The following is a 27,699-nucleotide window of genomic DNA, read 5'->3' on the forward strand; positions in this document are numbered from 1 at the left end:
ACTCCCCAGTCGCTCCCTTAAAAAAAGGTGCAGTCGCGTTTGTTGATCAAATATTTGGGATTGGCAAATAAAGCGGCAGGGGATAGGTTTGCATGAATAACCTCCCTGCATGTAATTATATAATGTTTTATGTGCAGTGTAGTGGCCTTAAGAACTCGGTTGATGGTAAATATGAAAAATGACAGTAAAGGGGGTCAGTAGGTAAAAATAGTTAGCGCATCTTGACGCCCACTACAGAGGACAGTTACTAACAAGCTGTTATTTAGCTCTTATTTAATGTGAAGAAAAAAATTTGATTACACTGCTCTGAAAACTCACCAAACTATTCCTGATACCTGTTAAGCCCCGTTTATACCTGGTTCTAACTTGCATCCTTTTTCTTGTCCACATTCTGATTGTGCCCACATTTTCAGACAGGTGTAGATTATGAAAAGATGCATTGTGATCTGATTCTGATCTTCCTGACCGCCTCCGGAGGTAGTCAGGCACGCATTGGTCGCGATCCCCTGCTCAGACGTTGCATGGGCATCAACCAATGGTTGTGTGCAACGTCATCGACAGACGGATTGCTATAACATATGATGTGGTTTGCTGATACCTAAAATACATATTCTGGCGTTGTAAGACCTGGCAGCAGTCAGCAACGCCTGGGCAGGAGAACTCGTCCATTATGTCTGGATATCGACAGTGAAACCATTTAAATCATCATGATCCCGCCTCCTAAAATCATTGCCAGGTGGCACAATTGACTAATGACATCAATATCTGTCTTAAAATAAATAAATACATATTTTTTTTGTGAAAGAATAGCTGCCAAATCATTTGCATACAGGGAGGGACCAGGACATCTGGTCGCAGTGAGACATTTTAATATCATGTGTAGGCATATTTCTGAAAATGTGGGCACAATCAGTTCAAAGGACACATTACACACCAGGTATAAACGAGGCTACAGAAACAATTTGAATATGAAAGTCATAAAAATTATAATTACACAATTACACACACTTACCATAAAATGTGCTAATTGTGATGGTAATTGTGATGGTAGCCATTTTGATGAACCAGAAATAAAGAAGTGTCAAGGAGAAACCCCCACACATGTGATATCATTGAAAAGCCCAGAATGTCCTCTCAAGGGTACAACAGAAACTAACACAGTGGCATGTATGGCCTTAGAGCCATGCACCAACAACTAATGTCCATTAGAGAGGACAAAAATGAATTGCTGGGTCTCAGGAGGATATAACATCATGGCCTTATGATGAATTGATTAACAAATAAATACATATATAGTCAAGGGACAGCCCTTTGAAAGAGAGAGAGCAAGAGAGAGAGAGAGAGAGATGAAGAATGCAAAAACCTTAGAAAGAAATTGAGAAACCTATCCAACCAAAAACACAGAGACCCAGAAAGACTTAGCTTACTATGGGGAAACACTGAAACAGTACAGAAATACACTAAGAAAAAAGCATGTCAGAAAACAGCTCAATGTGACTGAAGAATGCATAAAATAAAATCACTTCTGGGAAAATTGGAACACACTAAACAAACAACACGAAGAGCTATCTATCCAAAATGGTGATGTATGGATAAACCACTTCTACGACCTTTTCGGCATATAACAAAGAACCAAGAACAAAAACATGATAATTTACAAAACTTAGAATCAGCTATTAAAGACCACCAGAACCCATGGGATTCTCCAATCACATTGGATGAGCTACAGGACAAAATACAAACCCTCCATCCCAAAAAGGCCTGTGGTGTTGATTGTATACTAAAGGAAATAATAAAATATACAGACCATACATTCAAATGGGCTATTCTTAAACTCTTTAAAATTATCCTCAGCTCTGGCCAAATATTTGGAACCAACATCTGGTCACCTCAATCCACAAAAGTGGAGACAAATTTGAACCCAATAATTACTGTGGAATCTGCTTCATGAAAAATCATCTGCAGTATCATCAACAGCAAACTCCAACATTGAAAACAATGTCCTGAGCAAATGTCAAATTGGCTTCTTACCAAAATACAGTATGACAGACCACACACACACTTATTGACAAGCAAACAAAACAAAAGCAAAGTCTTCTCATGCTTTGTTAATTTCAACAAAACCTTTGACTACATTTGGCATGATGGTCTGCTATACAAATTGATGGAAAGCGGTGTTGGGGGAAAAACATATCATATTATAAAATCAATGTACACAAACAACAAGTGTGCAGTTGAAATTGGCAATAAACACACAGATTTCTTTCCTCAGGGCCGTGGATGAAACAGGGTTGCAACTTGAGCTCCACCCTCTTCAACATACTGTATACAGTATATCAACAAATTAGCAAGGGCACTAGAACAGTCTGCAGCACCCGGCCTCACCCTACTGGAGTTTTTGCAGATGATCTGGTGCTTCTGTCCCCAACCAAGGAGGGCCTACAGCAGCACCTAGGTCTGCTGCACAGATTCTGTGAGACCAGGCCCCTGACAGTGAATCTCAGTAAGACGAAAATAATGGTGTTCCAAAAAATGTCCAGTTGCCAGGACAACAAATACAAATTCTATCTTTACACCCAAGAGCACACAAAGAATTATACCTACTGTACCTCGGCCTAAGCATCACCACCACAGGTAACTGTAGCTCAGTTGGTAGAGCATGGTGCTTGCAACGCCAGGGTTGTGGGTTCGTGGAACAGATCTGGGGAAGGGTACCAAAATGTTCTGCAGCATTGAAGGTCCCCAAGAACACAGTGGCCTCCATCATTCTTAAATGGAAGAAGTTTGGAACCACCAAGACTCTTCCTAGAGCTGGCCGCCCGGCTAAATTGAGTAATCCGGGGAGAAAGGCCTTAGTTAGGGAGGTGACCAAGAACCCGATGGTCACTCTGACAGAGCTCCAGAGTTCCTCTGTGGAGATGGGAGAACCTTCCAGAAGGACAACCATCTCTGCAGCACTCCACCAATCAGGCCTTTATGATAGAGTGGCCAGACGGAAGCCACTCCTCAGTAAAAGGCATATGACAGACTGCTTGGAGTTTGCCAAAAGGCACCTAAAGACTCTCAGACCATGAAAAACAAGATTCTCAAGTCTGATGAAACCAAGATTGAGCTCTTTGGCCTGAATGCCAAGCGTCACGTCTAGAGGAAACCTGGCACCATCCCTACGGTGAAGCATGGTGGTGCCAGCATCATGCTGTGGGGATGTTTTTCAGCGGCAGGGACTAGGAGACTAGTCAGGATCAAGGGAAAGATGAACAGAGAAAAATACAGAGAGATCCTTGATGAACACCTGCTCCAGAGCGCTCAGGACCTCAGACTGGGGCGAAGGTTCACCTTCCAACAGGACAACAACCCTAAGCACACAGCCAAGACAACGCAGGAGTGGCTTCGGGAAAAGTCTCTGAATGTCCTTGAGTGGCCCAGCCAGAGCCCGGACTTGAACCCGATCAAACATCTCTGGAGAGACCTGAAAATAGCTGTGCAGCAACGCTCCCCATCCAACTTGACAGAGCTTGAAAGGATCTGCAGAGAAGAATGGTAGAAACTCCCCAAATAAAGGTGTGCCAAGCTTGTAGCTTCATACCCAAGAAGACTTGAGGATGTAACCGCTGCCAAAGGTGCTTCAACAAAGTACTGAGTAAAGGGTCTGAATACTTATGTAAATGTGACATTTCAGTTTAATTTATTTTAAAAAATTAGCAAAACCTAATAAAAACCTGTTTTTGCTTCATCATTATGGGGTATTGTGTGTAGATTGATGAGGGACAATCTTTTAAAATCAATTTTAGAATAAGGCTGTAAACTACCAAATGTGGAAAAAGTCAAGGGGTCTGAATACTTTCCGAATGCACTGTATCCTCCAAACACCGGTTCCTCGGGCATTATCACTTAAATAGAATGCCCTCTATGGTTGGGTCCACTCACCAACCAAGAATTCACAAAATGGGACAAACACCCAATTGAGACTTCATGCAGAATACTGCAAAAATATACTTTGTGTACAACTCAAAACCCCAAACAATGCATGCAGAGCAGAATTAGGAGTATACCCGCTAGTTGTCTAAATCCAGAAAAGAGCTGTTAAATTCTACAACCACCTAAAAGGAAGCGATGCCCACACATTCCGCCACAAAGCCCTCACCTATAGAGAGATGAAGAGAAGAGAAGAAGAGTCCCCTCAGCCAAATGGTTTTGTGGCTCTGTTCACAAACACAAACAGACCAGAGAGCCCCAGGACAGCAACAAAATTAGACCCAACCAAATTATGAGAACGCAACTATTTGACACACTGGAAAGAATCAACCAAAACTAAGAGCAAATTGGAACGCTATCTGGCCCTTAACAGAGAGTACACAGTGGCAGAATACCTGACCACTGTGACTGACCCAAAATGAAGAAAATCCTTGACTATGTACAGACTCAGTGAGCATAGCTTTGCTATTGAGAGAGGACACCATAGGCAGACCTTGCTCTCAAGAGAAGACAGAATATGTGCCCACTGTCCACAAAATTAGGTGGAAACTGAGCTGCACCTCCTAACCTCCTGCCAAATGTATGACCATATTAGAGACACATATTTCCCACAGATCACACAGACCCACAAAGAATTTGAAAACAAATCAAACATTGATCAACTCCCATGGCGAAATACCGCAATGTGCAATCACAGCAGAAAGAATTGTGGCCCGTTGCCATGAGGAAAGGGCAACCAGCGGAGCAAAAACAACATTTAAATACTTATTTATCTCCCCCCACTATTCCTACTACAACTATTTGCACATTGTTAAAAACACTACATAGCTGACAATATAACACTTGAAATGTCTTTATATTTGTAAAATCTTTGTGAGTGCAATTTGTTATGTTTTACTGTTAATAATAATTTTTTGTAGATGTTATTACATTTGTTTCTTCTCACTTTTGTTAATTGTTTATTTCACTTGCTCTGGCAATGTAAACATAACCAACAAAGAAGCCCCATTGAATTGAGAGAGTGAGAAAGAGAGAGCAGAGAGAGGAGAGAGACAGAGAAGAGAGAGAGGGGAGTGAGAGAGGAGAGAGAGAGGAGAGAGAGAGGAGAGAGAGAGAGCATACAATTGTAACAGAATGTGTCTTTGAATGTTTTTATAATAAAGACACATTTGTAATAGGCAACATCTGTACTGCAATAACATAGTTTACATCAGCATACAGTAACAGACTACGGACTATCAAGGAAATGAATAGCAGATTTGCTGTGGTAACAGTTACGACCATAAGATGGCAGCAAAACATCAAGGAAAGGAGAAAGAAATGTCCCTCCCTTTCCATTGAAGCACTGACCTATAGATGTGTTTGTCTCATCATGACTGAAGTCCATTCAATTATAGCTCCTTAGATTGTATACTATTATGGAGATGATGCCTCATCAATTCAATGATTCTGATTCAATCAATAAAAAGTTGTTGAATCCTCATCGTGAGTTTCAACATCATAGGCCTACCAAAAGGCTGATGACTGAACCAAATGACATTTTTTTATGTCTGTATCTATGTAATCTATCTTTGTGTGCATCTTTATCTATGTAATGTATCTTTGTGTGCATCTATATCTATGTAATCTATCTTTGTGTGCATCTATATCTATGTAATCTATCTTTGTGTGTATCTATATCTATGTAATGTATCTTTGTGTGTATCTATGTAATGTTTTGCACCATTAAGGGACCACAATGGAAATGAGTCATTGACTTTTTTTGTGTTATCCCTGTCAGGTGTTTAATATGTATGTTCTGTGTGTATATGTATTTTTTAAAACTGGCAAATAAAATCAATCAATCAATTATCCATGGATTTATAACAATTATATGTGTTTAATCACTTCTTTGCTTTTATGTAAAGAGGTCATTCTCATTAAAGATGTAAAAACGTTGTGTCATGTGAATCTATGCAAAGTATAATCTACGAACAGAGAACCAAATCTTGCCTGAACAGTCTGTCATGAGAGACTACGCAAAGCACTACTCTGCCATACTCTTCACACAAATCCTAATATGTCTCCTTTCCACTTCATTTAAATGTCTATTTTCTCTGAGAAGTTCATAGCTTGACCTCTGACTTCCCTGGAAGGCTCCAGGCCAGGCTTGGGCTAATGTAGTAGTGTCTCATTTTAATCTTGATCTCCATCATTTCCATACTTACTGATGTCCTCCACCCTATCTGTTCCTCCAACTGCTCTTACCAACCCTATCTCAACGTCCTAGATCTTATCAAACCAATTTGGTTCTACTTAAAATACACAAGAAAATGGAGCATCTTAAAATAGTATTTTTTTTGCAATACAATTAAATCAGGATAGACTCTCAGGGAAAGGTTATCGATTTATGAAGATCTCAATCAGACCGGAGGCTACCTCACAGATTTATTCTTTCTGTCTGACAAGTGCCATTCTCCTACTGCAGCTTGTGTCCACTTGAGGATCATCTCCATTAAGCTCTTGTGTCTTCCTTGTCACAGTCTTGTTCTTTGTTAAAATACTTTTCTCTACCCTCCTACATTAGCAAATGTCACAATTAACGACTAATTGAGCAAATTGGTTTGTGTCTGCAACCAACAAACGCCTTATTATTTCCCAGAACACTGGGTCAAAAGGAAAATGAAAAAATGTGTTTGTCACCAGAGGTTTCCACTCCAGATCCCCTGACCCCCAAATTGACTATTCCTGCCTTGATAGGTCTCTAACAATTGCCCAATTGACTTTTCTCTCTGCAGTTAAGCTTGATGATAAGGAACCATGGCATTTACTGAGAACCATAATCTACTGCTCTTATCTCTGTATCCACTGTACAGTAAAGCTAGGTCCGGATTTGATGGGAAACAATTTCAGATGGTCGTTTTTCTTAATCCATAGGTTGGGAGACACAAATTCCACTCTCAATCCTTCTCATGGTAGACCTAGGCTTTATGCCAGATGAAAACGATACAAATGAAATGTATAAAAACCTAGGTCCATATTTTACACAGCACACTTGACCACAAGACTCTCCTGACCATTGTTGTAAGCATTATGTGCCCTTTACCAGTCTTGTATCTCGACTGTTACAGATGGAGAGAGTTTTGGCATAAAGCCTGATAAAGGCTTTATGCCAAAACCCAGTGCTTTTCCAACATTTCTTTCTCTCTAGAGTAATGACCAGTTAAACCATTTTTTAAACCTAAACTTCTCTGCCCATCTTTGTTACAAAGTAGTGTCTGTTTCTCTCTACCTTTCCTCAGTTTGTCACTAGAACATGATCCAGATTCCAAGCCGAACTCCTCAGTGCCCAGTCATGATTCATCACTTCTTCTGCTTGTGTTTGAAGATTAGTCTGTAGCACAGATACATCCTCACTGGGCATCCAGGCAGCTTAGAGGCCAAAATCCATAATCCCTTCCCCTTCATGGGAATTGTCCATGCACTTTACTATACTGCAACACGGTCCCGTTTTCAGCAGGCTTTCAAGTCCCAGCCACTGACAACCAGTGATGTGGATGTCGCACGTTTCACCAAGTGTTGGTTTTGAGGGTTAGATTGGGATATTGTATTTTGGATCCCCTACGTATCAACTGTTAATGGTTGTCAGTTACTCTTGGAACAGATGTGACAAGCCCTCTAAACGTTCAAACACTCAAGAATATTTGCTTTTAATAGGTTGAATGACATTCTTGTCTTTATAGTTTCTCTGAATTTCACTGTACAACAAATTGCATAAGCCTTTGTCAGGGAAAGTAAGGTACTATTTGTTAATGCCAGTGCCTGGCTAGTTCCATCCGCACACTGTTTGGCATTCTATGTGGCACTGAGGGCAGAATTCACGTCACTGTGTTGGCACAGAGTTTGACTCATTCAAGGTTGCTCCTTGATTTAATGGCGATGCATTTTTAAGTGCATCATCTCTCTCTCTGCGTAGCACCTAGTCCATCTCTGTCACAAACACTGCCTTTCCATCTCACCTTTAGCGGTAGAGGTAGGAGGAGAGGTTCTAGAGATATAAATCAATTGAAAACTAACCCCCAGCTCAAAAACATGCCGACCCTGATTGTTTAATCGCCAGAATATCCAAGGCGGGGTAGCAGCTGAGTATTTAAAAGTAAACATGGCACTGTATACATTAACTGGTCATGAATCATAATTACCTTTATTTACATGTTTAGATATGTTTTTTTTTCTGTACTTGAAATGGGGCCAAACATATTCAGACAAGGGAGCTGGCTCAGCCTCTTCTCCTCTCGTTGGCGATACATAACGGTAGCAGGGAAATACAGAGCTAGTGTCCCTGCTGATTGGAGGGCTTGATAACACAGACGATGGGTAGAGGAATGTGTGAGAGGCATGTAATCCGCTTAAGCCTCATGTCATTTACAGGAGCCAATGGATCCTTAACTTAAAAACATCAATACTTACTTAGGTGTCTGCTTTGGATCATACAATTTCACACTTACCATTGATGCTACATATGAACGATTCAGCCCTACTTAGTGTAATGTATAAATATAATAGTGTCTAGCTAGCTGTGTACCTATTACCCCTATGATCAAAATGTGAATTTGATTAAAATGGTCAAAATGTCCAATTGAAAATGCTTCCTCAAGTCACCTTTAGATAGCCCTCTATGGAACATTTGATTCATGGCTTGATTCTCTTTATTCTATTGAAGCAATAGGTAGAGTAGTAGTCGACCTGCTTTGAGTTACAGTGAAAGCTGTTGAAATTAGCCATACAGTGTTTGAAAAGTGTACCAGCTGACAACGTGAACATGTAAAAATAGCTTCAGAAACTGTCTTAATGAACATAATGTGAGAATTTGTGGTTGTGGAAGCCTACTGTTCCAGAGAGAAGAATAGACAGATGTTCATGTGGTGGTCCAATTGCGCTCAAATTACATCAAATATGAATTCTCTCCATACAGTTGAATGTTGAATAGAATGACGTCCTTCTCCAAATGGCAACAATTTGCCTGGAACTGAGTGACAAAAAGTTTAGCATGTCAAATATTGCTGCACGAGCAGTTTGAAAGGATTAATAGAGCGTAAACTTAATTTCATGTTGCCACAATTGATTCTATTCATATGGGCTAAATAGTATTGTTCATTTTGCAGCATATTTAGGGGCGAAGTGTTCATACCTAGTTCTGCCCAGGGGCATTAATTCAGACTAATGAAACGATCCTATCCTCTGTGGCTTTTTAATCTATTCACTGGGAAAGTAATTGACAAGCCACAGTATGTGCATTGGGATAGCTCCATCACCTAAGGACAGCTGTCACTAAAGCAATTAAAATGACAAAGTTTAATTAATTCTCTCTAGTTTTACCTGATATGAGACATTCACAATGAGTGAGCTTTCATTTCCAGGATAGTAATAACGTTTGGACAGGAGCAATTCATTTGTAATTCAAAAACCACAAGCCATTGTCTGATAGAGCTTTAATATGTCAGTATTTCACACAGAAATTAACCCTACAGATTCAAACCAAAACATAACATGAATTCTGCAATAACATAACAAGATATGAAATGACATGAATGAATTACTCTGGAATTAGATGCCAATACTCAAATAAGTAATTTGACATCCCCATCTGATTATCTGTTTATGAGTGATATGCTATTTGGTCACTAATATAGATGTCATATCAGATAAAGAGCTAGGCTAACCAAGTGTCCCTAGCCCTACATACAGTAAGTGAAGGACTGCAACAAGCATGATACTTAGCAGGTTTTTAGCTTAGCTTCTTGAAAAAAGACCAAGGCACAATTAATTACGGAGCCAACTACCTCTGACACCAGGAGAGCCAGATCCCAATAACTTTTTAATCCACCTAAATATCAAGGCAACGTTTACAGCTCTCCTCCTCCTCCCAGTCTCCAATGGCTGCCAAAGGCCAGTGGTTAGTCATCTGTTTACTCCTGCAGCTACTGGGTGTCATTGGGAGTCTGAAGGAGAAATCCCCTGATTCTCTCTGCCATTTGTGACATTTCCCCCCCAGACCACATTAATCAGGAAGTTCTCTGAGAGCAGGAGGAGACCAGAGGCTTGGTGTATGGCTCTGGCCCAGGTAAACTGCCCCAACGGACTGGATCTAGGATGGGGGATAATTCACTCATCAAAAGCCTTGTGTTAATCATGCAGTAGTATATTACAGATAGAGAGTTTCATTCATAGAAATGGTGCCAGATAGAGCATAGACTCAGAACCAAGTGCAACTATCGGACATGGTCCATCTAAAACAGTGCAATTTGATTCATATATATTTCAAATAAATAATAATTAGCCATAACTCAAGTACAGTATAGTGTATTCCACAAAATGAAGACAAGAGTGTCCAGTTTGGCAACATATTTAACTGACTTTATACAGAAAATGACTCTATAAAAATGGAAGACCCACTCAAAAAAAGTCATCTGAAACATTTGTCATGCAGTAGCCATGATGGCAGATAACTGCTCTCAATTTATGAGTCAAATGTTAATGCTTATTTCTGTCAGCTCTGTTCATGCACATCACAAATCCCTGTTCACATAGGCCCCTCTCTTCACAGGAAACACACCCTATTTCTTATAAAGTACCTTGTCAAATCTTGCATTCCATGTAATAGTTGACTAGTTAGACGTACAATGCAAACCGCATAAAGAACTATACCTCAAGGTGCCTATCAAACCCAGACATTATGTTCTTACACAATGACGATCACAGGGATGGTTCTCATAGATGTTTCACAATCAACTACAAGCATCACATTTACATAATGAAAGCTTAATGGCCAAATCGAATATCCAGTATCATTATCGTATAGTGTTATTACATCATCATCATCCAGAATTTGCGTTGTTGGTGTCAGAAATGGGATTATATGGTTGTTATAATGTGTGGAGAGATGCCCCTGCAGTTTAATGCATGTCCTTTGGCAAGCAGCACATTTTATGCTGTACCTTCCTTTGATTTCATTGATTACATTTTCTAGAGTGAACAGAGTGGGGACTCTTTACTGTGTATTTTGTCATGGGGCAAACATACATGGTTATTTTTTAAATATTGAAATACACTTAGATCAATAATGAATGAAAGTCCTCCATTGATCTGATTTACTCTACATTAACTTGTGTTGGATAGGATATAACTAATGGCAAGAGATCGCTATCAACATGGTATCCATGTCAGAGCTGAAAACCATTGCTAATCTTTTTTTTCTTTATCTACCAAAAACAATGTACACTGAGTATACAACACATTAAGAACACCTGCTCTTTCCATGATATAGACTGACCAGGTGAATCCAGGTGAACGCTATGATCCCTTATTGATGTAATTGGTTAAATCCACTTAAATCAGTGTAGATGAAGGGCAGGAGACAGGTTAAAGAAGGATTTTTAAGCCTTGAGACAATTGAGGCATGGATTGTGTATCTGTGCCATTCAGAGGGTGAATGGGCAAGACAAAAGATTTAGGTGCCTTTGAACGGGGTATGGTGATAGGTGCCAGGTGCACCGGTTTGTGTCAAGAACTGCAAGGCTGCTGGGTTTTTCATGCTCAACAGTTTCCTGTGTGTATCAAGAATGGTCCACCCCCCAAAGGACATCCAGCCAACTTGACACAACTGTGGGAAGCACTGGAGTCAACATGGGCCAGCATACCTGTGGAATGCGTTGAAACCTTGTAGAGTCCATGCCTTGATGAATTGAGGCTGTTCTGAGGGTAAAAGGGGGTGCAAACTCAATGTTAGGAAGGTGTTCCTAATGTTTGGTATACTCAGTGTATATCTGTAGGAATATTTTTTTTTTTTGAGTTGCTCTTATTAAATGTAGCCTAGATCCTAGATGCCTCCAATTTAGTGTGTATTTTCCCCATGTTGATGTTTCAATAATTCACTGAGACTGAAAAAGAAACAATTTTGAAAGGATCTGTATTTCTGGCTGTCATACAGATACAAACATGTAATGAAATAGATGGCAAGTCTTAATGCATTCTGACATCTACTTATTTCATTTCCGTTTTGTGATCACCAGTGACAAACAGAAATGGACAATGAGAGCGATGGAAAATGAAAAATGCTATTCCATCAACACACAGAGTTCAATTAGAAGAAGAAAACAGTTTCTAATAGAATAAAGTGGGCTTTCTGTTATTATGTACATAATGACAAATCTTCAGGGAGGGCTCCGGGTACTTTGATATAGCTACTATAGAGGGTCAAAATACATTAGTAAAAATATGCCAAGCCAGGAAATGTTGCGTCCTAAATGCTTGTATAATGGCCATAGGGAAGGTCTGCTCAGTGTAGCGATCTCACAAGCAGCAGGGATACATTAGCTTTAATAATACCTTTTAACAGTTCTGTTCCGACAATACAGCATTCCCCCCTGTTCTATTGAGGGCCGTGCCAGCCTAGCTCAAATCAACTGACACCTCTCAGGATCGAATGCCCTGTCTGTCTCTGTTCCTTTCCCATAGCCGCTCAGCCAATCACCCGGTGGGGAGGTAGGGAGTATCGCTGTGGTAGTTGTAATCCGGACACACTTTCTGCACCAGCTTGTAGTCGGTGCTGTAGAAGGAGATGTAGATACAGATGACTTTGAAGGGCTTGGAGCACAGCCAGGACACATGGCTCTGGGTCTGCTCCTGAGGGCAGCTCTGCGAGGGGTCGTGGGAACACAGCGACTTCCTGGTGCCCTTCTCCACCTTCTCATACTCCACCCTACAGTTGAACAGCTTGGTGTCTTTGGGCTCGAGGACCGTCGACTGCTGCAGCTGGAACTCCACGGCCTTGGTTGGCGGCACCAGCCCCACCGACACGTTGCCCTGGCCCGTGGCGTTATGGCGGAAGTAGACGCTGAACGTGCCGTTGCCGTGGTCTACGATCTTCCCGGTGATCAGCAGGTTGAGCTTGACTGTCTTGATGTTGGAGTGGAAGTCGCCCCAGCCGAACATCTTCTTGAACTTGCCCGTCTTGACGATGGGTCTCCTCTTGGATCGGGAGCGAGCGTCATGGAGGCTAGAGGTGTTGTGGAGCCAGTCCCAGAGCTCCTGTTTAGAGTACGGTTCCAACTTGTCATAGTTCAGATCCAGGCCAGACAGGTTCTTGTCATAAAAGGTCTGGGAGAGCAGGTGACTGATGGATAAGTCCTTGCTGGAGTCTGTTGTCCAGAGGTCCTTAGCTCTTGACTTTGGGCTCTCTGACTTCAGAACGTCTGAGCTTCCAGAAGCAGATGAATGGGCACTTGTAACCTGTGGAAAACAAAGAGACATTACAATCCTATTTCAATTATGAAACACAACAGGCATGCCATGAATGGCATAAACCATAACAAAATAAGCCTGCTGTGTAGGATAAAAAGTGATCTGTCCTTGATATGTCATTGTTTTGTTATACAGTGAGGGAAAAAAGTATTTGATCCCCTGCTGATTTTGTACGTTTGCCCACTGACAAAGACATGATCAGTCTATAATTTTAATGGTAGGTTTATTTGAACAGTGAGAGACAGAATAACAACAAAAAAATCCAGAAAAACGCATGTCAAAAATGTTATGAATTGATTTGCATTTTAATGAGGGAAATAAGTATTTGACCCCTCTGCAAAACATGACTTAGTACTTGGTGGCAAAACCCTTGTTGGCAATCACAGAGGTCAGACGTTTCTTGTAGTTGGCCACCAGGTTTGCACACATCTCAGGAGGGATTTTGTCCCACTCCTCTTTGCAGATCTTCTCCAAGTCATTAAGGTTTCGAGCCTGACGTTTGGCAACTCAAACCTTCAGCTCGCTCCACAGATTTTCTATGGGATTAAGGTCTGGAGACTGGCTAGGCCACTCTAGGACCTTAATGTGCTTCTTCTTGAGCCACTCCTTTGTTGCCTTGGCCGTGTGTTTTGGGTCATTGTCATGCTAGAATACCCATCCACAACCCATTTTCAATGCCCTGGCTGAGGAAAGGAGGTTCTCACCCAAGATTTGACGGTACATGGCGCCGTCCATCGTCCCTTTGATGCGGTGAAGTTGTCCTGTCCCCTTAGCAGAAAAACACCCCCAAAGCATAATGTTTCCACCTCCATGTTTGACGGTGGGGATGGTGTTCTTGGGGTCATAGGCAGCATTCCTCCTCCTCCAAACACGGCGAGTTGAGTTGATGCCAAATAGGTCGATTTTGGTCTCATCTGACCACAACACTTTCACCCAGTTCTCCTCTGAATCATTCAGATATTCATTGGAAAACTTCAGACAGGCCTGTATATGTGCTTTCTTAAGCAGGGGGACCTTGCGGGCGCTGCAGGATTTCAGTCCTTCACGGCATAGTGTGTTACCAATTGTTTTCTTGGTGACTATGGTCCCAGCTGCCTTGAGATCATTGACAAGATCCTCCCGTGTAGTTCTGGGCTGATTCCTCACCGTTCTCATGATCATTGCAACTGCACGAGGTGAGATCTTGCATGGAGCCCCAGGCCGAGGGAGATTGACAGTTATTTTGCGTTTCTTCCATTTGCGAATAATCGCACCAACTGTTGTCACCTTCTCACCAAGCTGCTTGGCGATGGTCTTGTAGCCCATTCCAGCCTTGTGTAGGTCTACAATCTTGTCCCTGACATCCTTGGAGAGCTCTTTGGTCTTGGCCATGGTGGAGAGTTTGGAATCTGATTGATTGATTGCTTATGTGTACAGGTGTCTTTTATACAGGTAACAAACTGAGATTAGGAGCACTCCCTAATCTCAGCTCGTTAACTGTATAAAAGACACCTGGGAGCCAGAAATCTTTCTGATTGAGAGGGGGTCAAATACTTATTTCCCTCATTAAAATGCAAATCAATTTATAACATTTTTGACATGCGTTTTTCTGGATTTTTTTGTTGTTATTCTGTCTCTCACTGTTCAAATAAACCTACCATTAAAATTATAGACTGATCATTTCTTTGTCAGTGGGCAAACGTACAAAATCAGCAGGGGATCAAATACTTTTTTCCCTCACTGTATACCAATAGATCATACGTTAACTGTAGGTCTGAAATGGCAAAAAAGTCAATTCCCATTTGAAATTCAGTGATGCTGAAGGTTGTGACTAATGGATATAGAAAGAATATGAGACAAATGCAGTGCATGACACAATTGCCTCATATGAACACAGTGTCCTTTATGAAGAGTAAGGACATTTCAATCCTGCCATACATATAGATGAATGAAGCGTTTATTCAGTAGCCTACAGACGTGATGCAATAGCAGACTATTACCTGCTGAATGTGCCCTGAACGGTTGATTGATGATTCCTTTACTCCAGCCCTCATAATAATACAGATGAGAGGGCTAAGATTCCCCCTGCACTTCATGAAGAATGGTGACAGTGATGGCCTATCCTCAACTGTGGAACGTGACAGCAGATCTATCTAGGCAAAGCCTTACATTTTGTACCTTTACCCCAGATCAATACTGGGAGAATAAGGTCTTCTCTCTTTCACAAAGTTCACTGGATGGCATTGCGGTAGTGTAGTCAGTATATTGCAACAGTTATAGTATGATTGCATGTTGGATTTGGACATAGAATACTTACTTTGAAAAAGATCAAATCTGCTTAGTGGTGCTAAAGCCTAATTTCAATCTCATCTTTGTTTTTGACTTCATACAATGAACAAAAATAAATGTGTAGTGCAAAAGAATTGTGCAAAAACCTACTTATAATCTGGCAGCCTGATTTAATTTCAAACTTTTATTCAACAATGTGCGTTATAAAGGGGCAACTATTTATGTCTTGTTCAGTTTACTAAACTCTAGTTAAATAATCACCTCCTCATAACGCACATTGTTGAAGAAAGCTTTTAAATTAAATTACACTGCAAGAATATAATGACGTTTAAGGTATTTTTTACACTTTGGACAATTATTTTGCACTAAGAATGTTATTTTACTCTACATTTGCATTCTCCGTATGAAAAGAAATAGGAAAGGTTGAGTGGTTCAGTTTCATTGAATAGGAAGTATGACCCATAATTCAAATAAGCCCCATTTATTTCCCAAGGCTTTCTCTTTCCTGATTCATTAGCAGTGGGGTCTCCAATGACCAAATCAAATATAGTTTTCACAGAGCTGTAATTACCTGTGCTGCTAAATGACTGAAGCTCAATCTCAATGGATTCCCCCTACTCGGAAGGACTGCCAACAATTTTTTTTATTCATTTAACCTTTATTTAACCAGGAGAAAGACTTGAGGTTAGAAGCTTCTTTTGCGAGGGCGACCTGGAAAGTAACAGCTTTAGTTTTCCCTTTAAGGATCTCACAACATATAGCCCATTTGGTTGATTCAGACATGTTTCTCCTAAGCAATCACATGCACAATTACACTGTATAGGGTACATCATTTCTCAGTTTCTCTTGAGAGCTAGCTTGGTCCTTGCTGTCTTGTCATGAGCGTATTTATACTGGGTTCAATACTGACATGCAATTAGCTTTCATCTGAAGCACCTGACAGCCTGTGCAAACTGTCATGGTCGGGATTAGAGGGCTCCGTGTCACATTCACAGAGACCCCAATTCACGGATTATAACCAACCTGTAATCCACACTACAGAGATTAGGCAAATCAAGGCACTCCTGACTAAACCAACATTTACATCAAGGCAGCCTTGTCTGAGGAAACAGAGAAAAGGCCAAAATGACCTCGCTCTGTTTGAGACAAAGAAGACAGAAAATGATTTGGTGTTAAATTGAGGTGGAGAAACAGGTTGTCACCAACAGCTGTACTGGGGTGAATTTGAAAGGTTTAAGGCATTGCTCATCAGCCAGTTCTAAATCTCACTTTTTTTCAATCTTACCTGTGGCCTCAAACAAACCAGAATTCCTGCACATGATTACACAAATACTGGGATGATTTTATCATCGAGAACATACCTTATTGAAACCTTATAGGAAATACCCCAGTGAGTCCTATTGAAAATACCCATAGACATAATGCGTGGTATACACAGTAGGTGGATGGACCTGAATGTTATATATTCCTGTTAAGGCATCATTTCCCTAGAGAGAGGAAGATAAAGTCTGGTCCTGTACAGTAGCTTCCCTTGTGAAGAGGAGGATATGCTATAGGTTAAAACCCTAATATAGCAACAATTTCTTGTTTTGATAAGACAACCTTGGTAGCTAAAAAACACCTAGGAGAGACTTTTAAAAATGTGTGAGCTTTCATTCACTGAAATGGTACTGCAGCTGGAACTCTTAGGGGTGTTTCTGAGGCAGACTAGTCTCTTCCGACAGACTTTTACCATTTTAGCAACTACATTGAGTGAATTCTGGGTGCTGTGATTAGAGTCGACACTTCCGGTTAAACGGTCATTAGAGCTGGAATGGTTGGAACCAGCTATCTCTATTCCTATTCAAAGCAACAATGTCGTCCATCTGACATCTTGTTTGGGTTGTTTCGAGTTGTTTGTTTACCATAACTTGTCTCAGTATTTTGTATTATAGTGAAACAAAATTGCACCATGTTGATGCATCAATGTAAATCCAAGAATCATGGCCATTCCACCCATTCTATTTAGCATATAAAGGATCTTCACTGACATGACATAATTGAGTTCCCTTTCAACTCTCAGCTACCATATGTGCCTAAATTAATCTCAGAGAGCACTTTACAGCACTGGTCAATCAGAACCATTCAGAATCTGTGAGTCCGCAGGGACATGATTCCATAGTTCAGTGAGCAGAATGGAATTGGATCAAAGCGCAGTAAGACTGTACACATCTCCAGGGATATGTTTTAGGGCAGAGATGGCCTACCCTTCTTCTGGAGCGCTACTCCCTGCAGGGTTTTGTTCCAGCCCTAATCTAACACACTTGATTCTACTAATCAGTAGCTCTCCTGGGAGAGCTGGCCATCACTTCTTTCGGGGATCGTATGGTTGTGCTGATATCCAAATTGATCTTGGAAAATGTAGGATTTTATTTCTCTGATGTTTTCATGGATCAACTATAGCATTCTCAGAGATGAACAGAGATCAACGTGAAATCACCAGAAAGCGTGGTCTCCATGTTAACCCCACTGTTACCTGAGGGGTAAAATATTATGAGCTTTAGAGTGAGGCATCTCAAGACATCTCAAATAGGTGTGAAATAGAATGGAAGACTATCAAAGATATAGCACCATTTGGAGCGACTAGGGCAGTACGGTATTATCGCCATGACTTCTGTAGAGAATCAAAATGGTCAGCGGTTGGACTAAGGTTATTATTGTGACAAAAAAAACGACTAGCCACTAGCTTCTCCAACTCACCCAAAGGATAAATACATAATCATATTATTTCACACACGAGTTGGTTCAAAGGCGTCCAAAATAAGTTTGCGAGGTTCCCATGGGTCTGTCAATCTGTCGAAGGAGCTGGAGGCTAGAGCTTAGGATGCGCCGAGCACGAAACAATTATGAGCACCCCATTAAAGCATGGCAAAGCAATTTGGAGGCAAAGCCTGGAAAAACATTCACATCAAGTGGTACAATTGAGAGTAAACACTTTCTGTACATCTAACGCTTTATGTTTACAATACTGTAATGACATTTTACAGTAATATAGCATTAGTTTAATTTAATTGCATCATATTCCACTGAATAAAAGTGTCCCTTAAAAAAGGAAAGCCTTCATTAGTTCAGGGGATAAAATGATTAGTGAGCCTAGTCAAGTGTGAAATTGAGTTTATAATTTTCAAGACTGCAAATTCAATTCGATAATGGGAATTAAGTCGTAGAAATAATTATTCATAATTAACTTATTTCAATCACTATGCAAATTAAGTGCTGATAACCCAAGGTAACTATTGAAGATTAGTCAACTTTGTGGGATTAAATCAAAATAATTAGTAAGAGACAACTGGGCCTGTTTCTCTTGTTTGTCTGTTGACAGATGTACCTCATGCAGGGTTACTGTGTACCAGAAGATTAACAGCACTGGGTTGTCAGAAACTGTGATGGTGTAACAATGAAGATATTATGTCAAGCTTATCAAAAGGTGAAATGTCAAGCACTATTACTTTTCAACTGAATTGAGTGACTCAAATGGGAGATTAACCTGAGTTGATTGATTAAAATTAGATCTACAACCATTGGAATGTGAATGACAAAATGTTTCCCTCTGCACACAACACAATAGTACATCTATTAAAACAATAGATGAGTTAAAGATTTAAAGGGAAATTTCACAATTGTTCAACTTCATATTCATCATCTTCAGCACCACCCCAACATCAACATATGTGAAAATGGTGTGTTTCTATGTTTTGTAGTAAAAAAGATAGAGGAAGATAAGTGTTTCCAATGACATCATCGGTGTGCATCGTGTGATTTTAATCAATTATTAGTAGGCATTGGTTGATGATGTCATTGGAAAGACTTATCTTCCTCTATCTTTTTTACTACAAAACATAGAAACGCTCCATTTTCACATATGTTGATATTGGGGTGGTGCTGGAGATGATGAATATGAAGTTGAAATATGGTGAAATTTCCCTTTAAGAGTAAAAGAAAAGACTGGTGCTCTCCAAGGTGCTGAAAAGTATACTCAAAATATGTACAGTGAGGGAAAAAACTATTTGATCCCCTGCTGATTTTGTACGTTTGCCCACTGACAAAGAAATGATCAGTCTATAATTTTAATGGTAGGTTTATTTGAACAGTGAGAGACAGAATAACAACAACAAAATCCAGAAAAACGCATGTCAAAAATGTTATACATTGATTTGCATTTTAATGAGGGAAATAAGTATTTGACCCCCTCTCAATCAGAAAGATTTCTGGCTCCTAGGTGTCTTTTATACAGGTAACGAGCTGAGATTAGGAGCACACTCTTAAAGGGAGTGCTCCTAATCTCAGCTTTTTACCTGTATAAAAGACACCTGTCCACAGAAGCAGTCAATCAATCAGATTCCAAACTCTCCACCATGGCCAAGACCAAAGAGCTCTCCAAGGATGTCACGGACAAGATTGTAGACATACACAAGGCTGGAATGGGCTACAAGACCATCGCCAAGCAGCTTGGTGAGAAGGTAACAACAGTTGGTGTGATTATTCGCAAATGGAAGAAACACAAAATAACTGTCAATCTCCCTCGGCCTGGGGCTCCATGCAAGATCTCACCTCGTGGAGTTGCAATGATCATGAGAACAGTGAGGAATCAGCCCAGAACTACACGGGAGGATCTTGTCAATGATCTCAAGGCAGCTGGGACCATAGTCACCAAGAAAACAATTGGTAACACACTACGCCGTGAAGCACTGAAATCCTGCAGCGCCCGCAAGGTCCCCCTGCTCAAGAAAGCACATATACAGGCCCATCAGAAGTTTGCCCTTTGAACATCTGAATGATTCAGAGGAGAACTGGGTGAAAGTGTTGTGGTCAGATGAGACCAAAATCGAGCTCTTTGGCATCAACTCAACTCGCGTGTTTGGAGGAGGAGGAATGCTGCCTATGACCCCAAGAACACCATCCCCACCTTCAAACATGGAGGTGGAAACATTATGCTTTGGGGGTGTTTTTCTGCTAAGGGGACAGGACAACTTCACCGCATCAAAGGGACGATGGACGGCGCCATGTACCGTCAAATCTTGGGTGAGAACCTCCTTCCCTCAGCTAGGGCATTGAAAATGGGTCGTGGATGGGTATTCCAGCATGACAATGACCCAAAACACACGGCCAAGGCAACAAAGGAGTGGCTCAAGAAGAAGCACATTAAGGTCCTGGAGTGACCTAGCCAGTCTCCAGACCTTAATCCCATAGAAAATCTGTGGAGGGAGTTGAAGGTTCGAGTTGCCAAACGTCAGCCTCGAAACCTTAATGACTTGGAGAAGATCTGCAAAGAGGAGTGGGACAAAATCCCTCCTGAGATGTGTGCAAACCTGGTGGCCAACTACAAGAAACGTCTGACCTCTGTGATTGCCAACAAGGGTTTTGCAGAGGGGTCAAATACTTATTTCCCTCATTAAAATGCAAATAAATTCATAACATTTTTGACATGCGTTTTTCTGGATGTTTTTGTTGTTATTCTGTTTCTCACTGTTTAAATAAACCTACCATTAAAATTATAGACTGATCATGTCTTTGTCAGTGGGCAAACGTACAAAATCAGCAGGGGATTAAATACTTTTTTCCCTCACTGTATGCAGCATATACATTTACCAAACACTTGTGAGTAAAAAGGTATTTGGAAAAATGCTATGGCACAGGCAACATCTGTACATTTAGCTGGTAGCTTTGAACTCAAGATTTCAAAAGAGAGAAAATTTGATTTTGACTACATAATTGACAACAAAAACTAAACTTACCATAGAAATGAGTGACAGGAGAACAACGACGCACCAACATGTGGACTTCATTCCTCTTGGTAGTCCTTCACTTTTCATGCCAACCTGTACGCAAAACCCTTTCTTGAAAAAAATCTAATTGACTAGGTAGAAATTCCACAACTAGAGAGATAAATGAAAAAGAGAAACCCAAAACAGACCCTGGAGCAAATAGCAGGGATCAATCTTCAGATTGACTGAGGGTTGAAAATGAAACGCTCTGTCTATGTTTTGTCTATTGGAAGATATGAATGATACGTTCTTTGTCCCAGGATTAGTGGCGGTGTTGCGTGAATGGTAGTGCTTGTAGGTCTGATTGTCAGTGTGATGTGATGTTTTATAGAGAGAGAGAAGAGAGAAAGAGGGAGAGAGAAAGAGGGAGGGATAGAGAGAGGGAGAGAGAGAGGGAGATAGAGAGGCAGGAAGATTGAGAGAGAGAGAGAGAGAGAGAGAGAGAGAGAGAGAGAGAGAGAGAGAGAGAGAGAGAGAGAGAGAGAGAGAGAGAGAGAGAGAGAGAGAGAGAGGAGAGGAGAGGAGAGGAGAGAGAGAGAGAGAGAGAGAGAGAGGAGAGAGCGAGGGAGGGATAGAGAAAGGCAGGAAGAGGGAGAAAGAGAGAGAAGGGGTAAAAATCGAGATAGAGGGAAAGAAGAGACCGCAAGAGAGCCTTGCAACATAACTTTTCATTTGTGTCTATAGAGACATCTAGTGGTACATCTAACGTAATGATAGTACAGTAGAAAGGCATTCATCAACATTTTCACTGTAACTTAGTATAACTGTAACTTAACATTTTCTTCATTTATTTTTAGTAATTCTTCCGATACATATATAAACAAACTCTACAAAATGACGGAGTCTTATCTTTTTTTACAACACACAACTTGCATCAAGAGAACCACCATCAGCAATATCATACACCCACTTTGCAATATTCAAACTAAACATTTCTGTGCAATACAAAATAAATGTACACATAAGTTGATATTTTTTTCAAAAAATTAACAAATGTTATTATTTACAAGGAAAACTAACAAAAAAGTAAACATTCTATCAGGCAGACTAGTCGAATTCTGCCACTGTAGGACAGCAGCGTCATATTTCCTCTGTATTCATATACTGTAATGAAGGTTGCTTAGATGGACCTCGATATATACAGAATATATGATGTAATATTGTACCTCAGGAGAATGACTGCATCATTATAATGTGTAAGGGCACCAATGATATGGGTCATTGTGAAAAAAGACATTTAAATACTCTTAAGTGAGAACTGAAAACAACTGCAGTGTTCCTACAGCTCCTAGAAAATAGTATTGTTTAACTTCCATCTAAATTCATCAATCATCAAATTCATCAATCATTCATCACATATCAACGACATACAGTTTAAACCTGTGCAGCACCCATTATTAAATATGTTGGTTTCATGAATGTATATGGTACTGTAGATGATCATTGACAATAAGGCAGAAGTTACGTTTGCGTGACATTAGAAGTTAGATAAAAGTACAATAGTAGCCACACACATCGTTTTAGCTTTAGAAGGGTTTTGTTTTTTGCGAAACATGTTATCTAAAAAAGAAGAAAATCCAGTTACCCATTTATCTTCCATCTACATATGGGCTATGTTTCCTATTTTGTACATTTAAACCATTGGAAATATCTCATTGTAAGCAAGAACAAAATCAATTGTCCTCAATTAAGTAGTCTGATGGATTTCATTTAGGCATAGAGAGGGACAATACCAAACAAACTATATAGACCACAAAAGATATGGGACCAAAAACAAAACCAATTGTGACAAAATAAAATCTATACATATTTACTATTGATTCACACCCCCTGTGTTATAAAATGTGGACATCATCTCCAGTTTTCATGTATCCATGGTGTAGTGTTCCATTGAAAATGCCTATTGTTTCCAACTGCATATGGTTGTTTCTTAAGAGAGGCAATGTTATATGGCAATACAAGGTATAAGTCATCATGTGCATTTCATGCTGCACTAATATAGTGCAATAATAGTACCTGAAACAAAGCAAAAGGGAGACAGGCAATAGATCCAGTAACCAGTGATCGTTTCTCATCTTGTGTTCTCTGTCTGTACGTTCATCCTTCAAGATAGGCCTCTGCCTAGGAATCAACCAGAAATCAAAAGTATCTCTTTGTTTGCGACTGAAGAAGGAGATTTCAGTCAAAATCCAGTTGAGGTTTGAGAAAGAAATCCGAGCCTTTTCATGGAGATTTTCTCCCCTTCCCTGCGGTGACTTTTGGCAACGTGCGAACCGTCAGCGCATCCTAAGCCTCCAGCTACTCAGCGTTTCAGTGACAAGCAGAAAACATGGCAAATAAATGAGCTTGTGCTGTTTGTGTTCAAAGACAAAAAAGTTTGTCTCTTCGCAGCAGCCCTTCCATCTGAAAGCAGTCTTTGCTGACAAATAAGGGGAAACAAAAAAAGGCTTTTTCCTCGTAGTGAGTGGAGGCTGTGAAGGCTTTTGCGTAAGGAAATATCAAAAAATAAAAGGGGAAAAAGGAGAACTGCTGCTTGAAATGGACTAACCCCAAATATGTCTAAGTGGAGAAATGTTTCCTCAATTCATATCTCCATTTAACTCATGAGGACCCACAATGGATTCAAGATGGCCGTTGGTCTTCTTCTGATCTGCAGATGAAAACATCCCTGTCCTTCCTATGATGGGATATGTCTCTTAGTTTTTATGGCAGGTGTGGCAGGTCTCTGGAGGACTAGGCTATCCCAGAGTCCTACATGTCAGCGTCCCCATCATAGGCTAGGGTGAGAGGTTTCAATCGGTTGTTCATCTGCCTCTGTCTCTGTGGTTTCTTTGGCTTTTTACTAAGAGGAAGAGTAGACAACATGTTACTACCCATGCCTTACAATCTATACACTACAGTGCAAGTAAAATACCACCAACACTAGAAAGTGGCATACTATTATGTCAGTTCTAACATATCGCTGTGATTGTTCCAAATGAACTATATCTCTATAAAACTGACATTTCGGAAGACATAGGCATATCAAAAATATAAAAAGCAAGTTAAAGGTATTAGTATGTTAATTTGCATTAATATCTGTGGCCATGCTTCACTTGACTTCTATGGCTCTGAGCTATAAAGTACCTTTTGTATCAGCTCTGACAATGCAAGAATATTACAGAGCTATTTAGCAAACATCACCATCCTAGGAAAAGAGAAGCACTACTGTTGTCCTGCAATCATTAATGCCTCAAAAAGATGCATGCATAAATGCTTACTTCTACTGCATGTGTCCATATTTCTTGATGGTAATGTGAACGTGACCATCCTCAACAATTGGTGTTCCGTGCATAACAAACGTAAGCAACATAATACATGTATGTGACAATGTATGGTAAATAGAGAATAAACAGGGATGAGATGGCAGAGGGGATTGGGTAAAAGCAGGGGAATGTTGCTCCAGCTCTAAAAGATAGTAGATATCTGTCATGGCCAACAGAGGGCAGTATGACATCATCATTGTGCGATTTTACATTCAAGAAAACAAATTAGTCTACAAGCACCGTTTCCCAAACTTGGTGTGCATGTTTTGGTTATTGCCCTAACACTACACAGCTGATTCAAATGATCAAAGCTTGATGATTAGTTGATTATTTGAATCAGCTGTGTAATGCTTGGGGGGGGCCCAGGACCGAGTTTTGGAAATCCTGCTACAGGAAAAGGCCAGAATGACTCTTAATAGGGGTTGAATTAGTCAATGGTAGTCACATTAGTAGTCACTAACCCTGATCACAGATTTTGTTCCAGGCCAACACTAACACTCCTGAGTCAACTAATCTTAATCTTGAGTAGTTGATTAGTAATTGGGTGTGTCTGGAGACCACTGCTCTAATGGTTTAGGTTTATGATTTGGGGAAGGTAAGCTTATCCTAAAGTCGGAAGCCTACCTACGACCAGGTTCTATCCGGAGCCTACCACCTACAGTAAGAGGGACCCCTAGAAGGTGATTTCCTGGGACCTCACCTGCACCAGCAACTTCACACAGCTAGTCAAGCGGGACATGTCATGTGACACGGGTGGAGGGGTCACAGGTCAGGGGTCAACGATGGGCACTGCAGCTACTCGTATGGCCACCCACTTTTCCGCTTTAGCTGCTTCCCTGGCCACTGCTTTGGCCACTGCTTTGGCTACTGCTTTGGCTACTGCTTTGGCCCAATTCTTGGCAATCGGGGCACGTATAAGTCAACTCATGTGCATTTTGGCCCATCCAGACCACCGTCCCATTGGCGTTGGACTCGGTGGCCTGAGGATGGCGGCGGATGACACTGTAACTGCTGCTGGCGACAGATGGCATGAAGACAACAAAACAAATAACAACAAAACAATAAATAAACCAAAAAGATGAGGGGGTTGAACTGACTAACGACTAAATGAAGGGGTTCAAAATCTAAAATGTAATCGGACAAAACAAATCACTATGGGGATTTTTTATGAATGATTAAGGGATGGATGACTAAAAACGACTGAAAAAGGACAAGATCAGTGCGGACTCACCAAGCTAGGTATATCATAGACACTATGAATATGAGCAGCACCAGGGCTCCGGCTGCTACACCATACACCCACATCTTCAGCCTGCCATCTGTGGAGGAGGGAGGGCTGTCAGTTCAGCTGGCTACACGGCTGACTGTGTCAGTAACACAATCAGAATTGGGAAGAACAATTCATCACGCATCTAACGGAACTGGATTAAGGAAGGAACACAAGGTTGATGATGGCATCCTTTTGAAAGTAGTCTTCAGCGCTTTCACTTAGTTCCGCAATTTACAAAATGGACATGTTTCGTTGATTAGCAATGCAAGGCAACATATGCCAGTTTCCATTCATTTCTGGCTTTGAAAATGTTGGTCTGAATTGTGCATTGAAGGACATGTTTAGACAGTCTCAATCTGTTGAAAATGGTAAGAGCCCAAGTTCCACTTACTGCCTCAGTGACATACAGCGCTCTAACCAGAAAGCACTATGTTGTTAACAAAGCATTTTGGTCTTTAGAAATGTTAAAGCAGTTCATATTAGGTAAGAGCATACAGGACATTAGCATAATACATTGTATCTCCTGCATTGGCTACAATCCTGTTGCAGCATCTAACAAAACATCAGCCAAGTGCTACCTTTTCATTTCATGCACTTATTTAGCAATAATGCAAGAGAAACATTTTCCTCTGATCCAAACTGGTCCTCCATCACTTTACATTCTTGTTATATTTGCTATTGTCAGAAGAGTGTGCAGAAATGTAACTCTCTTAAACCAAAAGCTATAAAAGCTATTTACTGTGGTCGACGTAGCTGGATCTTGTAAGAAATAATGCCCCGCAGCATCTAACTTTCATGGGTTTACTTTTTGTACCCTGCACCTGCAAGTTACTGAATGTGTGTTCCCTACTTCTACGCTAGTGACGTAGCTGGTTCACCTGGTCCAAAGGGCTGCAGGTACCAGGTGCGTCCGGTGCGTCCAGGCTGTATGGTGGCAGGCAGGGTGGGGTTGATGGCACGGCTGGTCTTCACGTCAGTCTTCTTGTCCCCGGCTGTGGGGATCTCCAGAACTGGGATGGGGGTGCACTGGTCCAGCTGGCCACTGGAGGACATCACCTCGGTGTAGCCCTCCTTGCACATGCACATGCCAGCCTGGAGAGGGCAGTGTTACACAAATACGGTTCACCGCTGTGTCTGAATAGGTTACTATCTGTCAAGTCCTTGGTTCCTTTGTCCTTGTTTCCTCAATTCCTTTCAAATCTAATTGGAGGAGGAGGTCAGAGGGAGGGACCATGGATCCTCTCCTCTGATGCACTTTGAGAGGAATTGAGGAGACAAGGATGACAGCTAGTAATGCTTTCAGACACAACCACGGTTGTCAGCGTGTCACTATCTGGCCATGCTAGAATGGACTGAAGTGCAACGTGTTCAGAGCACAAACCTAATTTGAACCACTCTCACTAAACATAGATGACTACCTGTGAACAGCTCACCTCAGTACAGAAGGACATTGGCATTTGACACGGCGGGTCACAGGAGTTGTTGTCATCCCCTGGAGGATTGATAGGGGGACATCCTCCTATAGGTCAAAGGTCACCAAAGAAGGATCAGAAGGCATGTGATTGGGCAGATCTTTAGGATTTGATGTCAACTCTAATAAGGCATATGGAAAGAAGTACATTTATGCACCATTAAAGGTTTAGTAGTGCCTACCTGTGACGTTGAGTCCATCAGAGCGCTGACACCAGGTGATGCGAGAGGAGCCTGACCACGTGCTGCTCATCCACTTGTACTCATAACACTCCCCATCTGTAAGAGCACAAGACATAATGATATCGATGAGTCATTAAGCCAG

General features: G+C 41.0%; 1 protein-coding gene and 1 pseudogene across 2 annotated transcripts in view; both read right to left on the bottom strand.

The window, feature by feature from the left end:
* Positions 1-12,483: 12,483 nt before the first annotated feature.
* On the bottom strand, positions 12,484-21,377 carry LOC311139524 (neurexophilin-1-like; the record flags this gene model as incomplete). The annotated part of the gene is made up of 2 exons (XM_084174410.1): positions 12,484-13,245; positions 21,300-21,377. 2 exons carry the CDS (start codon positions 21,375-21,377, stop codon positions 12,484-12,486), a joined length of 840 nt encoding a protein of 279 aa, XP_084030536.1.
* A 2,703-nt stretch (positions 21,378-24,080) lies between these two features.
* LOC311139988 (thrombospondin type-1 domain-containing protein 7A-like) overlaps positions 24,081-27,699 on the bottom strand; it is a 70,884-nt pseudogene continuing 67,265 nt past the window's right edge. The window contains exons 10-14 of the transcript in view: positions 27,558-27,653; positions 27,338-27,423; positions 26,783-26,996; positions 25,866-25,953; positions 24,081-24,171 (exon numbers count right to left, since the gene is read on the bottom strand). The product of the transcript in view is annotated as a thrombospondin type-1 domain-containing protein 7A-like (transcript). The remainder of the gene's footprint in view (positions 24,172-25,865; positions 25,954-26,782; positions 26,997-27,337; positions 27,424-27,557; positions 27,654-27,699) is intronic.

The sequence above is a fragment of the Coregonus lavaretus genome (genome assembly GCF_964263955.1).
Source record: "Coregonus lavaretus genome assembly, chromosome: 13".
NCBI classification, from domain to species: Eukaryota; Metazoa; Chordata; class Actinopteri; order Salmoniformes; family Salmonidae; genus Coregonus; species Coregonus lavaretus.